Source organism: Equus przewalskii, chromosome 21, assembly GCF_037783145.1.
Source record: "Equus przewalskii isolate Varuska chromosome 21, EquPr2, whole genome shotgun sequence".
Classification (NCBI taxonomy): Eukaryota; Metazoa; Chordata; class Mammalia; order Perissodactyla; family Equidae; genus Equus; species Equus przewalskii.
In genome coordinates, this window is record NC_091851.1 from 13,146,034 (window position 1) to 13,159,705 (window position 13,672).

General features: G+C 54.1%; 1 protein-coding gene across 1 annotated transcript in view; it reads left to right on the plus strand.

Moving 5' to 3' along the window:
- Window positions 1-1,412: 1,412 nt before the first annotated feature.
- JAG1 (jagged canonical Notch ligand 1) overlaps window positions 1,413-13,672 on the plus strand; it is a 35,411-nt gene continuing 23,151 nt past the window's right edge. The window contains exons 1-3 of the mRNA XM_070588823.1: window positions 1,413-2,044; window positions 2,469-2,774; window positions 11,285-11,336. Coding sequence (XP_070444924.1) covers window positions 1,964-2,044; window positions 2,469-2,774; window positions 11,285-11,336 — 439 coding nt within the window. The 5' untranslated portion in view covers window positions 1,413-1,963. The remainder of the gene's footprint in view (window positions 2,045-2,468; window positions 2,775-11,284; window positions 11,337-13,672) is intronic.

A 13,672-nucleotide genomic window follows, 5' to 3' on the forward strand; every position in this document is an offset into this window, starting at 1 on the left:
TCCTAAACCATCCTTAGTGGCTTTGAAGCAATGTAAAGAGGTCAGTCAGCTGCCTTACATTTATTCCCTGGTATGATGAGATCCAGCGCTGAAAATATCGTCTATTAGTGAGCCTCCCATTAAATGCAGCAAGTAAATAACCACAAATTACCCATCCTTTTATGCTCTCCTAAGTTAGCCTGTTAGAAACTATTTTCCCCTGACCTATTGCAACCTATCATACTTCTCAGCTCCGGAGGGCTCCAGCCACCAACTGGCCCCTGGATAGTCACGCTTTTCCGCAGGACATACCCAATAGAAGGGCCAAAACTTTGTCCACTCTTCGGTGGAAATGTATCTTTTCCCGAAAGACATGCCGTCAAATACAGCAGCAGGTACGCTGGGAGAGGAGCTGGCAGAGGCTTCTACCAGTCCGAAGGGTTCCTTTGACCTTGGTTATGACCAGGAGTGTCGCTGTTCATTGCAAGGCTGGCCTCAAGGTGGAAATAGCATCCGTTTCTACTGCCACCCCAGAGAGGCCAAGTTCTGCTGCCTGGCGATGGCGGTGAGACGGTCCCTTCCAGGCTCCTCTCGCCACCCAGAGAGCTGCTCGGAGGCCGCCTACAGGTGCAATCCCGGCACTGCGGCTCGGGCAGCAGGACGGGCAAGGGGCGAGCCCAAGCCCACCGGCCTCTCGGCCTGCCCTCCCAACGCCCGGGCAGGGCCCCTGAGTGCCGCCGCCCCGTCCCCCCGGCTTCTCCTCGCCTCGGCCCTGGCGTGGTTTGGAGAGGAAGCTGGGAGCCCTCGAGGCTCCGCGGGCTCGGGGCGGGGGTGGGGCGCGGCCGAGGCTTCCCCTCCAGTCTGCGGCAAGCCCGGCTCCGGGAAAGTTTTCCAAGTTCCCAGCAGCGCCTGCCCCGGTCGCCTCGGCCGGCCGAGCAGACGGGGGCAAGCGCGCCAGCCTCCCCGCCGCCACCGCCGCCTCCGCCGCCAGCAGCGCGCTCGCTCGCGGCAAGCGGGCCGGGATCCCGGCGGGCAGGCCCTCCTCCCAGGGCGAGAGCCGCAGCTGACGCAGGCGGCTCGGAAGGCGGAAGCTGCCCCGCTCCGACCGCTCGGGCAGCCTCGCGGTGCCTACACCTGGAGCCCCGACGGCCGGGCACAGGCGCCTGGGCCAAGGCGCCCGAGGGGGCGGTCCACGCGGGGGGCCGCGGGCGTCCCCGAGCAACGGACACTTCCAAGTTCCTCCCGCGCCCTCCCTGCCTTGCCGCTGGGCCCATGCTCCGGAAGGCGGGGGTCTGCGCTTGACCCCCCCCGTCGTCTACGCCGGCCTGCGTGTCCCCGACCCCCAAGCCCTTCCAAGTTCCTCCCAGTACTCCCCCTCCCCGCCAACCCGGAGGAGAGGGGCGTGGTCTGGTTGGACACGCCCCCTCATGAATATTAATAAGCGCGCATGCGCCTGCCCGGCGCGCTGGGTAGAGGTGGCCAGCCCCAGCCGCGGCTCCCAGACGGGCTCTCCGAGTCCCTCTCCGAGAGCTGGGCGGGCACGCGTCATTGTGTTACCTGCGGCCGGCCCGCGAGCTGGGCTCGGTTTTTTTTTTTTTTTCCCCTCCCCTCCCTCCCTCCTTTCTATGCAGCTGATCTGAAAGGGAATAAAAGGCTGCGCATAATCATAATAATAAAAGAAAGGGAGTGCGAGAGAAGGAAAGCAAGCCGGGAGGTGGAAGAGGAGGGGGAGCGCCTCAAAGAAGCGATCAGAATAATAAAAGGAGGCCGGGCTCTTTGCCTTCTGGAACGGGCCGCTCTTGAAAGGGCTTTTGAAAAGTGGTGTTGTTTTCCAGTCGTGCATGCTCCAATCGGCGGAGTATATTAGAGCCGGGACGCGGCGGCCGCAGGAGCAGCGGCGACGGCAGCACCGGCGGGAGCACCAGCGCGAGCAGCAGCGGCGGCGGCGGCAGCGTCCCGAGTGCCCGCGGCGCGCGGCGCAGCGATGCGGTCCCCACGGACGCGCGGCCGGCCCGGGCGCCCCCTGAGCCTCCTGCTCGCCCTGCTCTGCGCCCTGCGAGCCAAGGTAGGAGCCCGCCGGGCCTCCCTCCCGGCTCGCCCTCTTCTTTTCCTCGCGGCGTCCCGGACGCCTGCGGTTGAGCGCCCCGAGCGGGCTCGGGAGTCCTCGGGCGCCCGGCTCCCTGGCCGGGCCCCTGCGCCCGGCAGGCTGCACCTGGGCTGTGGGAGCCCCCAGCCTCCTAAGTATATTGCCAGGCTGGGCAGGGGGCGCGTTCGCTCCGCTCCTGCTCCCCGGGGGTAGTCGTCGGATTTCTCCCGCACTCGTGCATTTTATGCCCGGGAATCACGTTGAGCCCTTGCACCCAGTTTTGCAAAATTATTTTCTCTTGGCTCCGAGAGCTCGTCGGGGCGGGCGGGGAGGGAGTCGCCACTTCCACCCTCGAAGAAAATAACTTTCCCCTGCAATGACCTCCTCTCTCCCTCACCGGCAGGTGTGCGGGGCCTCTGGCCAGTTCGAGTTGGAGATCCTGTCCATGCAGAACGTGAATGGGGAGCTGCAGAACGGGAACTGCTGCGGCGGCGCCCGGAACCCGGGGGACCGCAAGTGCGCCCGCGACGAGTGTGACACGTACTTCAAAGTGTGCCTCAAGGAGTACCAGTCCCGCGTCACGGCCGGGGGGCCTTGCAGTTTCGGCTCGGGGTCCACTCCTGTCATCGGGGGCAACACCTTCAACCTCAAGGGCAGTCGCGGCAACGAACGTAACCGCATCGTTCTGCCTTTCAGTTTCGCCTGGCCGGTGAGTGACCGACGCAAGGGGGGAGGCCCGGCCGAGGGTCGCACCCGCGCCTGCCGAGCCCTGCTTTCTCATGCGGGATTTAAGGGTTTTGGCTTGAAACTCGGCGCTCACTGGGGAAGTCTTTTGGGGTGGAGGGTTAGGGAGCCGAGATTCTATAGTTAGACCTCGGCAGGCCCCATCCCCGCTGCTTTTTGCTAAGCGCACAAAAGTGGGGACCCCAGAGGGGATTGTAGGGCAAGCATCCCAGGAAGGCCGGTTTAACCTTGTAACTTGAAGGCCCCAGACTAATTCTCCCCCCCCCCACTATATAGATGATCTTTGCTTAACCAATTAAACCTGATGCTCCGCGGAAGGCGGACTCCGCGCAATTCTGGCCTTCGAACGCCGTCCAAATTGGCACCCTCCCCTTTCCCGTGAGCGGCCTGGAGGGCGGGTGTGTCCTTCCTGGAGGGTGTGGGGGAGCCCGTTTCCCGCTGCTCCCGGGGAGATTTTGGGGCGTGCGGGGGCGCGCTCCGAGCTGGGCGCGAGGGCCGGGGGCGACCGCCGCAGGGGGGTCTTCGGCTCTTCGCCGGAGCTTTTGGTCCCGGAGCCTCCGCCCCCTGCCGGCCCCTTCCTGCCCTCGCCCCCGCGCGGTGTAGCCCTTGTGGCTTAACTTCCAGAGGTTCCCGGGCTCTGGAACAGCTGTGTTTGCAAACTTCCCCGGGAAGGGCGGGGGTGCGCCCTCGTCCGGCGGGTGCACAGGCCCCGCAAGCCTTCGGGGGCGTGCCAAGGCCTGAAAGTGGCGGCCCGCTTGAGGCGGACTCTGCGGGTACAAGTGCACGGACACCCCCGACCACCACGCCGGCCCTGGAGCCGCTCGAGGCCCTTACAACATCCTGAAATGGGTGGAAGGAAGATGAGTGCGATTGCAGAAGGAGAGGAAAGGGGAAAATGTTGGTGCCCTCTGCCCCGCTCGCTCCTGCTGTCCAGGAGGCGTGACTCATTGCCAGGACCCGGGCTTGGCCCAGCCTGTGCTGGGAGGGTGGGTGGTGAGGGGGGAGCTCGGCGCCCCGGGGGAATACTCTCCGCCACGTGCTCTGATGGGGTGTGCTCTGCTGCCTCCTACCCGCGAGCTGCGGCTGTGATTCGCAACTTGGGGAGAATGTCTGCTGTGAAACTTGGAGTGGCTTTCAAGGCCCACGTTTACACGAGCTGGCGTTATTAAATGCCCTCTGCCGTGCGTGAGATAAGACAGTTATCAGGAACGTGGCACTAAAAGGGGCTTATAAAAACCCGTGGTATGTGGAGTTTTCCCAGAACGGAGGGCTGCTTGTGTTGTGGGATTTCATTTTTGACAAAGAGCGTTTATCTTGTTTGTTAATCCCCTATTAGGGAGAACTTTAAGCTAAAGAGGTTGGCTACTTTTTAATCTGGTTGGGCCCACGTTGACTGCGGATTCTGACCGCCCTTGAACGTGTGTTTGGAGTTGAGGGGGAAGGGGCCTGCAGGTGGTTCCACCCTCCGAGGATCCCTCCGGAGCCCCTCGCTTTTCACAAGACCATAAAAGGAATCTTACTAGTGATGTGGAAAAGCTGCAGGCCTGGCTGAGGCTCATTTTGGAGAGCAGGGTCAGAGGATGGCTGGGATGAAAACAGGGAGCCTTGCTCCCCAGGCTGGCGAGGGAAATGACCTAGAAGGTGTGTCTGTCCCCTTTTGACACTTGGCAGAGAGTCCTGGATGAGGAAGGAGCGGAAGCGGTGTGTGAGGGCAGAGAGACGATTGATCTGCTGGTGCTATTCTGTGGTTTCAGGCCCCACGGGTCACCAACCATGAAATAGACTCTACGCTTTTCTAGAATGGGGGAGGCCGCTGGGGCTCCAGGAGAGAGTGGTTCTTTTGAAGTTGAGCCAAATGCGTGTATCACTCATAAACAAGTGTCCCCCCTGCCGCCCCCAAAAAGGCCTACTGTGAAATAGAAGCTTTACTTCCCCAGAGAAGTTGGAGTTGGTGTATTGTTTTAGTTTGTTTTCCGGAGCGTGATTGCAGAAACACCGCAGCCTGTAACTTTCAGGAATGAGTCCAGGGTGAGTGTTAACTGAAGCGAAAGCACTTAGGTAGCCGGAGAAGTGTGGCAGTGGATAGCACAGCTTCATTCAGTTTGGCACTTAAATATTAATAAGCATGTCTATTTAAAACTGATTTCCTTGCATAGGTCATAACTGAGCTTGGTACAGAATTCGAGATGTAACGAGGAAGATATAGGGTTTAAAAAAAAAAATGTCAAACCGCCTTGGACTTTCAGCCACCTGAGCTTCCAACGCCTAGGCAGCCACAATTACCGTTCACGTGGGTCCCCCCAAATTTGCTGACAGTGGAAGAGTTGTGGTTCAGGGTGCACAGTAGAAGGTCACTTTAGAAGGTGATGTAATTCGTGTCTTTTGTTTGGAATTATGACCCCAATCAAAGAACTGGTCATGTTCTGGAGAGGAAGAGGAGGAAATGATTCGGTCGGATATGAAATATAATCCACATCCCAGTGTCCACGTGGGAAGCTCTGTAGAGGTGGGCCTGCCTGATGCATAGTGTCTGATTACGTCCCACTTGGTGTCCCTGCCCCAGTCCTGTAGTTTTCGTTGGTAGCTTCTGGTCCTCATACCAGTGCTGCTTGGAGGGGCTTGATTTGAGCTACTAGCCTGATTTATGATCTTCCACTCGGGGGTCCCCGTGATAAGAACACACATCGTGAGAGGGTAATTGGGCTCAACGAGAAATGATTTGGGAATAACCATTCATAAATCACTGAAATGGTTTAAGTTGCACCTCCCAAGATTAGTGCTTAATCTCAGTAGCCTGCTTATTAAAAATACGTTAGCATAATTACCACTACCCAGCCCCCAAAGCTTTTTAGGAACTCCCGAACCCCAGTTAGCTGCATCCATGCATTGCTGGCCCTAAAGTGGAATGAATCGAGAGAAACTGGGGGAAGCCATTGAGCGATCTGGTCTCTCAGCCTCATATTTAAACGCTATTGACATTGATGAAAGACTAAGATGAACTTAATGTTTTAGGAAAATCCAATGAAGTGTAAATTCTTACATAGCAGAGGGATGCCAGCTTTGGCCCCCTTCACACTGAAGGCCTGAAAGAGTAACTGCCAGCGGTTTGGGTGAATCAGATGCCAAGGTTAATCTCGATATAATTGACAAGTCCTTGCCTTTCTGCCTTCTGCTGCGTTTCCTGGTCCCTGAGCCTCCGCAGATGTGGTGTGGACTCGCGGAGGGACGGGGCTCTCATTTGAGGTGGCTCCTTTCTACAGGCAGTAGGTGCGACCCACGAGGTCAGCATGCAGACAAACAGCACATATGTGTACGTGCTCAGACTTTCTACATGTGGAGAAAACAGCCTTTGTCCTAAGACACCTACCTCAAACTAAAGCGATGAAATGATGTGTCTGTATTGCAAAACCGAGCTTGGGGGAAAGGAGAGCTGTGCTCACTTTGCTAAGTGTCTACGGAATGGCTGCCCTCGAAATGGAATCCCTATTCAAGGTACTTGGTTTCTAAGAGTTTTTCCTCTTCCAGGTGTAACCTTCTTTGTGTTTTCTTCCTTCTTGTTGTCTTGTTTCTTAGCAACTTATTCAAACCTCCAGTACTTACCTGAGTTTGTAACCCACCAACTCCACACCCATAATTCTACAGGGACTGCAAACATTTTTAGAGAAGGTGAAGCTTTTGGCATCGAGGCTGTTGGGAGAGTTGGATGGGTAAGGAGAAAGGAAGCAGCTGCTTATAGGTGTGTGGCCTCCAGAAAACCCAGCAACCTGAATACATACTGCCTAAAATCTTTACGGCAGAGCCGCGAGGGACCCTTCGGGTAGCAGGCGTGTGGGAAGTTTAGTGTGGAGGAAACATGTGATTCACAAAAAACAAAGCCAAGGCAACAAGGAGGCTTCACGTTCCCCCATCTGAAAACAGGAATGCAAACAGAGGCCTTGGCTGGATTCACAGCAGCCACTGGCCCATTGTAGAAGGGCCAGAACTTGGTTCCAATGTCAGGCCTTCAAGATTAGTTACAGTGTAAGAATGCATAATCTCTGGATGTGCATACAATTATTGTTGTAATCCACGAAGGCAAATATTCCTGAGAATTCCCCCTTGGTAAACTTCTAGAGGCACGTTCCTCCCACCAACCCCTGAGGTTAGGTCCGGAGCTGCTGAGAGAAGTGACACTTGGCTCCAGCTTTTAAATATATTAAAAAAAAAAATTAGAACAAAACAAACTTAACCTATTTTTCAATTTTAGGGAGATGAATTAGGGTGCGTGGAAAATGGTGATTCTTGTGTTTCCTAGAATGGGAGCAGAGGTGAGGCAGGTTTCTGGTTCAGAAACGTCCCACCTTTATCTTGGCTCATGGAGGCCGAGTGGCCATGTTGTGACTTCCTTGCTGGGGTCTGATCACTGCATGGACTACCCTGCCCTGTGGCTCTTGTTTTTGTGGCACCACTGACTTTTGTCGCTGGTGTGGTATGCGTACAGGGGAGAAACTCTGCAACGCAGCTCCCACTGGTTAAAAGTGGAACGTAAATAGTCAAACCTTCAGAGCCCTCTAGCAGCTCAGCCCAGTTTTTGTGCGCTTTTGGTAAATAAGCAGAAAGGCTTCTTGTTCAGGCTTGCTCTGTGTGAGCCGGACGGTTGTGCTTGGCTGGCTGCTCGGTATTCAATCTATTAACCTCGCCACCCTTTTGTAACTGGTGCATTTAATTATCAGTGGGATGCTTTTCAAACAGGTAAGGGTAATGATGGGAAAGCGGGTGGGGGCACCTCATTGAGCGTCTCCAATCGGGGTATGAGCTTTGGGGCCCACTTGGTGAGTCTTTGAGGTGGGCTTTCATGAGAAAATCACCCTTTGTAACCAGATCGGACTCTTATTGAAATGTCAAGCCCTGCAAACTAAATTGCCTTCTTCGAAGACTGCATCTCCTTAGCTGGGATGCTATGGGCGGTCATGCCTCACCTTGCCAAAGCCTTCCCCTACGTGGGCTGTGTGCGCGTGTGCCCACACATGAAATCTCGGAAGCCTTTATTTAATATGTTTGTGACTGGAATATTTTATCCTCTGGCCACCCAGACGCAGGCAGGACAATAGTGTGGCCGGACTGCCTGAACTGAGGATTACAGAGAATAATGCGGCCTCTTCAAAAATAATGCCACTACAGGGCCAGCACCAGGAAGCAACAGTTGAATCAGCAGAGTACAGGGCCCCAGACAAACCCCGGGCCCGACTGACTCTGTACAATGGCCCCCGTAGGCACCTCGGGCGTCCCCAGGGTGTGCGTTCCTCAGGCCTGGGGTTTGGACGCTGAGCGCGTGCCGTTTGGATGGCGGTTTGTTTGTGTCCATCAGCTTGGCAGGAGTGGAGGCAGCCGCGTCTCGGGGCTTGGTTTGGCTGCCACTGTTGCCAGGAAAAGGAAGCTCCCAGCTGCCAACACAATTACCTTTGTTTCTTACATCCCCCCTTCTTAATGTGGCAATTAAGTGCTTACCACTCTGCCCGGTGCCAAGGTAACCACGCGAGAGTGGGACGGACGCAGAACAGGGCCCTCCCGCAGCCTGAGTGCCAAGGGAGGGATGAGGCGCTTCGGAGGACCCAGTGGTTCTGGGATGCCTTGGGGCTTTGGTGCCAGGACCCTCTTCTAGGTAAAATTCCACGGAAATGCTCCCCAAAGGTCATCCTGAAAGCTGATCACTCTTCTTTCCTGCTGCAGAATGAGGACCAGCCGCCTGGAGCTGGGAAGGGGCAGAAGTGACTCACTCTGCAGATGGAGACTGAAGCTCAGTTAGCTACTTTTCCCTCTTGCTCTGCCCCCAGGCCATTTTTGTGGAAAAATTTACAAAAAAACAAAAAAGCTGTAAGCTAGGTGACTCTTTGTAAGAATCTTATTTTTAAGTTTGAAACCAAGAAAAATCCAGGTATTTGCTGTTTCTTTTTGTGTTTTGTTTTTTTTTTTTTGTATGAACTAGGTAAGTTGGAACACTCGCCTGTCATCTTACGGGGCACCCCATTCAAGCCCTTAGGAGGGCCCGGGGGACTCGGCCTCTGCTGGGGGTCAGATTTGCAGTGGCTAATTGGGTGTGACGTGATCATAGCAGATTGCAGCCTGGTACCCTACTTTGATGGCATAAGGTGTGCGTGGTCTGGATCTCGGAGTCGGGATGTATATTCGGGAATGTACAGAGGTCAAGCGTGGGCCTGGGAAAAATTAAACTTCCCTAGCAACTAATAATCATTGCCAAATTATCTTGATTGTTGATCTATGGTGTGGGGATGGAGTGGGAGGCGAGAGTGCCTCCTAATGGGAGCCTTGGAGGGAGAGCTTTTCTCTGAAGGCCGGCGGGAGGAATCCTCCTGCCCCAGCAGCCGAGTCCTAGAACCATCATCTCTTCTCTGAAACAGGGGAAGAGAGGGTCCAGGGCTTTCTGATTTATTTTTTGGGCAAGGCTTTGTTGCCGACGCTGCAGCCCCCGGCCCTTACCCCATCTCCACCTCTGAGAAGGCAGTTTGTGGAAAATCATGACATGGGCAGTATCTAGAACTCTGTGCCACCCACTTCCCTCCAGGTGGGGCAGTGTTGGTCAGCCGCTTCAGAAGCCTTCCCAGTTCTGGCGAGGATGAGCCTGGCAGACAGCTTGGTCTTCCGAGTTCTTGTGCAAGACCCAAGATGCCTTCTTTCTTCAGCATTAAGCAGAGCTAACGCTGTTGTGCCAGCTCAGTCCTGGGACACCTTCCCTTTCTGTGGGGTTTGTGGGTGTTAGGTGTTTAGTGCTTGTGCAAGTCTGTCAAAACTCTGGGGTATCAATGCATTTAATCAGAGGATTAATTACAACAATATGTGGAAGTGACGAACGTGGGTCTCAACGTGACCAGTAAATGAAGGGCTTAATTATACAGAATCAGCCCCACATCTGGCCTCATCTGGACTTGGCTCTGGCCTCAGATCATTAGAGAAACATAATTTCTTGCTGCTCTCAGGGAAGAGTCATGTAATTTGTAGGAAGTCCTAGGAAACTTAGAGGCTGTAAGTAAGGTGTAACTTTCACTAATAAAATATTAACAAGGACAACAATGAACTTGGACCTCTGGCCACTAACAGGAGAGGGCTGGGGATGTGCCCCGGCTTGCCCGGTTTTGCTTGCTTTTCTCAGCGTTTTCCCACAGTTATCAGTGAACGAAATGGAATCCTACTCTGCTTTGAGTATGAAACATATTTCGGCTGAATTCCAAGGCAGGGTCTATCACAAGATATTTTTATGTTCAGAGACGACCTGCCGTGTCGCTGTGTGAGCAGTAAGCTCGTCTTGAGTTATGAATGAAACTCCTTTTTTTCCTTTTCGCCACGTCTGCCTTCACCTTGTAGGTGCCTACCTCTTTTAGCCACGGTGCGTTTCTGGTGGCATGGTATTATTTGATCAAATACACGACTATTTCCGAGGTACTGGTGTCTGACAGTGACACTGCGGGGATACATAAAAGGGTTCATGTGCCTTTTCTTCCCACCCCCTCGGGTGTATTTCTCCAGCACCGAGATAGCAGAAGGTTTATTTAAACCCTGGTGTTTTTTGGGGCTGACCTCATTCTAAATTACACATGAAGATCTGAGTCAAAGAGGGAATTTGCTAATGGCTTGGATTTTGGGGGGAGTTGGAATTCTGAGATAAGCCTGGAAGATAAAAGGTGCCTTTGGTATGATAGCTGGCTTCCCGCCAGTGTCCTGGGAATTTGTTTAGTTAGTGGACTCTGATTATTCCTGGAATGTGAGATCTTATTGACAGATAAATTCATCAATAAATATACCTCGTGGCGGTGTGGCTGTCTCTCTCTTTTGTACTGTCGTCCCCAGGATCCGCCCCCCATGCACCCCCAAGTTCAGTTTCTGCCTTTGTCTTAGGAGTCTCTTTGCACCCACCCCCTCCTGCTTCCTAGAGTCACCTGATACTTGTGGGAGCCGAGATGGTCTCACAGACAGGGCTTTCAAAGGGGTTCTGAAAAGGAAAAGGGGGCCTCCCTGGGGACCGCCCCACCAGGGCCCACACTGTAACCTTAGCAATACCCAGCCCTCCTCACTGGATGAGGGACCCCCTCCCCCCCACGCGAATACCTGGTTAGGTTAGCTTAGAATAAATTCTTTGTGTTTCTCATGCACTAGAGTTAGTGTCTGGAAAGTTTTGGAAAACTATATGCCAAGCGTTCACATATAGGAAGGTGGCATTTCCCCATCACGACTTTGGGGCACCTGCATGATAACCAGAGCGGGCCCCTGAGAGGCTGAAGGAGTCAAGCTGGGGTGGGTGTTGGGGAGGACGAGGCAGCTGGCCTGGATGTAAACACTCAACACCTCAATTTGACAGCAAATAGAATTTTCATTTCGGCTTTATGGTTTTATTTGGCGGGGTGTGGGGAGAGGCTAAGAAAGCATGCTGTTCAGGAGCAGACCCTGTTTCTGAGACTAAGCTGTTGTTTCTTTGTGTTGCAGAGGTCCTACACTTTGCTTGTGGAGGCGTGGGATTCCAGTAACGACACTGTCCGTAAGTATCGCAGCAATGGACTTTTCTCGAAGTGCGCATCTCCAGAAGTGCTTGGCATATGGTACTTGTCAGAGCTGGTGTCCCCTGGGTGCTTCGGGGACCTTCTACCACCCCTGCCATCTGCCCCCCGCCCCCCCAGGGCGAACCTCTCAGTAGAGTCTTTTCTGTAACTTCCCCTAGAATTTTCGCCTGTCATATTAAGTGGCCAGGACAGATTCCCAGTTAACTCAGTCCCTGAATGTGGGACCTAGATTATCTTCGGGATAGAGATCTTAATGGTTTTACAACTTTAAAACCTTGTAGACTGCTAAAGGATCAAAGTAGTGACTTTTTAAAAGTCCATTTAAACTTTAAGTGAGCGTTTAATCTCTCATCGGAAAGATAAAGCCGGCAGAGGCAGCACGGCAGAGGCCGACCTTGAATTTCACTCGCTGGGCAGGTGAGCTTCCAGCAGGCTGGGTTTCCCACACTGTGCCTGACAAACCTGCCATTGAAGCGGTTTCCAGAGCCTCACAGGTACGCGCTCGCCTTGTCCCCGTCTGAAAGACGACTCTTTGCAGTGCAGGTTGCCTCTCGGAGCTGCCGGGGTGGGTTTGGGTGGGGAAGCCATAGAGTATGCGAACGGAAAAGGCAGCCGTCCAGTCCGACGTACAGGTAGTCTTGGCTCTTCAGTGGTAACTTAAAAACATGTTTCCCCTCCCTCGCTGAGACTGCCAGTTCACTTTCTGCCAGCAGGAGCTGGGTGGTTGTCATCAGAAAACCTGATTCACGCTGAAATCTCTTGGTCTGCACAGGAGGGAGAGTTGATCCAGCTTGTCTTTGCCCTCCATTCTTCTCTGAATTTATCCCTTCTGTTTCCTTACCTCACTGACATTTTCTTTGTGTTTTTGCTGCGAATAGCATTTTCCCCCCTTGCTCACTGAATCTGAGAAAGGCGAATGCCCAGAACGGGCACCGTGCGGGCTTGGTGTGTGCCAGATGGGCCACCTCTGGACTGTAGCTGGCTCCATGGGCCGCCTGGGGCCACACCCTCCTGCTGAGCCCTGTGTGCCAGAGGCTCCAGGCCATCTGGGTCACTCCTCTTGCTTTGGCATCTGAAGTGCAGATCTGTGGGCTTCCTCCCCAAGGGGCACCCCCTTCCCACTGTGGTGTGTGTGGGGTGACAAGCCTTGGTTGTGGCTAATCCCAATCAGGGTCATAGACATCTGTTTGTTCTCCCCGCCCACCCCTGCCATGAACCTTGGGGACTGTGAGCGTTATGTCATTGTGACCTGCTTACAATGGTAACTAAGCAGTAGGAAGGTGGGGGTGGGGAGGGCAGAAGTAGGCTCTTCGAATGTTCTGGGGCAGGGGTAGTGTTCTGCTTCTGCTCCCTTTTAGATGTTAAAACAGTCTGTCGGGTGGGGTGCATGTCCTTGAGGCTGATCCTGGCCTGTCATAAGAGCCGGGTCAGGATGCTGGTTAGGGACGTATGGGTGACCCTCTAGTATCTGCAAGGCCTTTCCTGGGCCTTCTGTCACCCCACAGGTCAGGTGGCTGTGCCCCGGGGACCCAGTGCCCATCCAGAGCTGACCAGTTGTCTTCATTTTGGGGTAGCCCCATTTTGGGGTTCTGGGGCATTTCACCTCTTGCTGTGGGGGAACCAAATCCCTGGAAGGGCAGACAGAAGACTTGGGGTGGGGATAACAGGATTGCAGACCCCTACTCGTGAAGAAAGGGGTTGTTGCAAAGTCACAGCACACCTATTGCAGGTCACTGATGCTCACTCTGAACCAGTGAGGAGGAGAGGGGGTTTGCTGGGATGATTCAGCCTCTCTTTCTCGATGTTTCTAAGGTATCTTGAATTCACATTCACAACCAAATTTGGCATCTTCCTTCTCTAAAAACACTCTCCTCCCTAGAGACCTGGACGACTGGCACCAGCATTTAAACACCCAGTTCTGAAAGCCAGGAATCTAGAAGGCTCCCTGTGTACCTCCCTTTCTCTTAGCATCCATATCTAACCCAGCTCCAAGTTCTTATCTCCAACACTTTGCTAGAATCGGAGTCCCTCCCGCCATCTCCCCGGCCACTACCCTGGGCCATCTGCTAGTGCCTGAACTCTTAGAGTAGCAGCCGAATTAGTCCACTCATATCCATTCTGGTCCACTTCCAGTGCTTTCTCCACTCTCCTACTTTCCTGGTCTTTTCCGAACATAACATTTGATTGCCACCTTTAATAAAAACCACTCAGTGGCTTCCTGTTGTTCTTGGGACAGATCTTTGTGTGGCCCCAAAGGCCCACACAGCCCAACCTTGTCTCCTTGCCAGTTCCATCTTGCATGTCACGTTGTCAT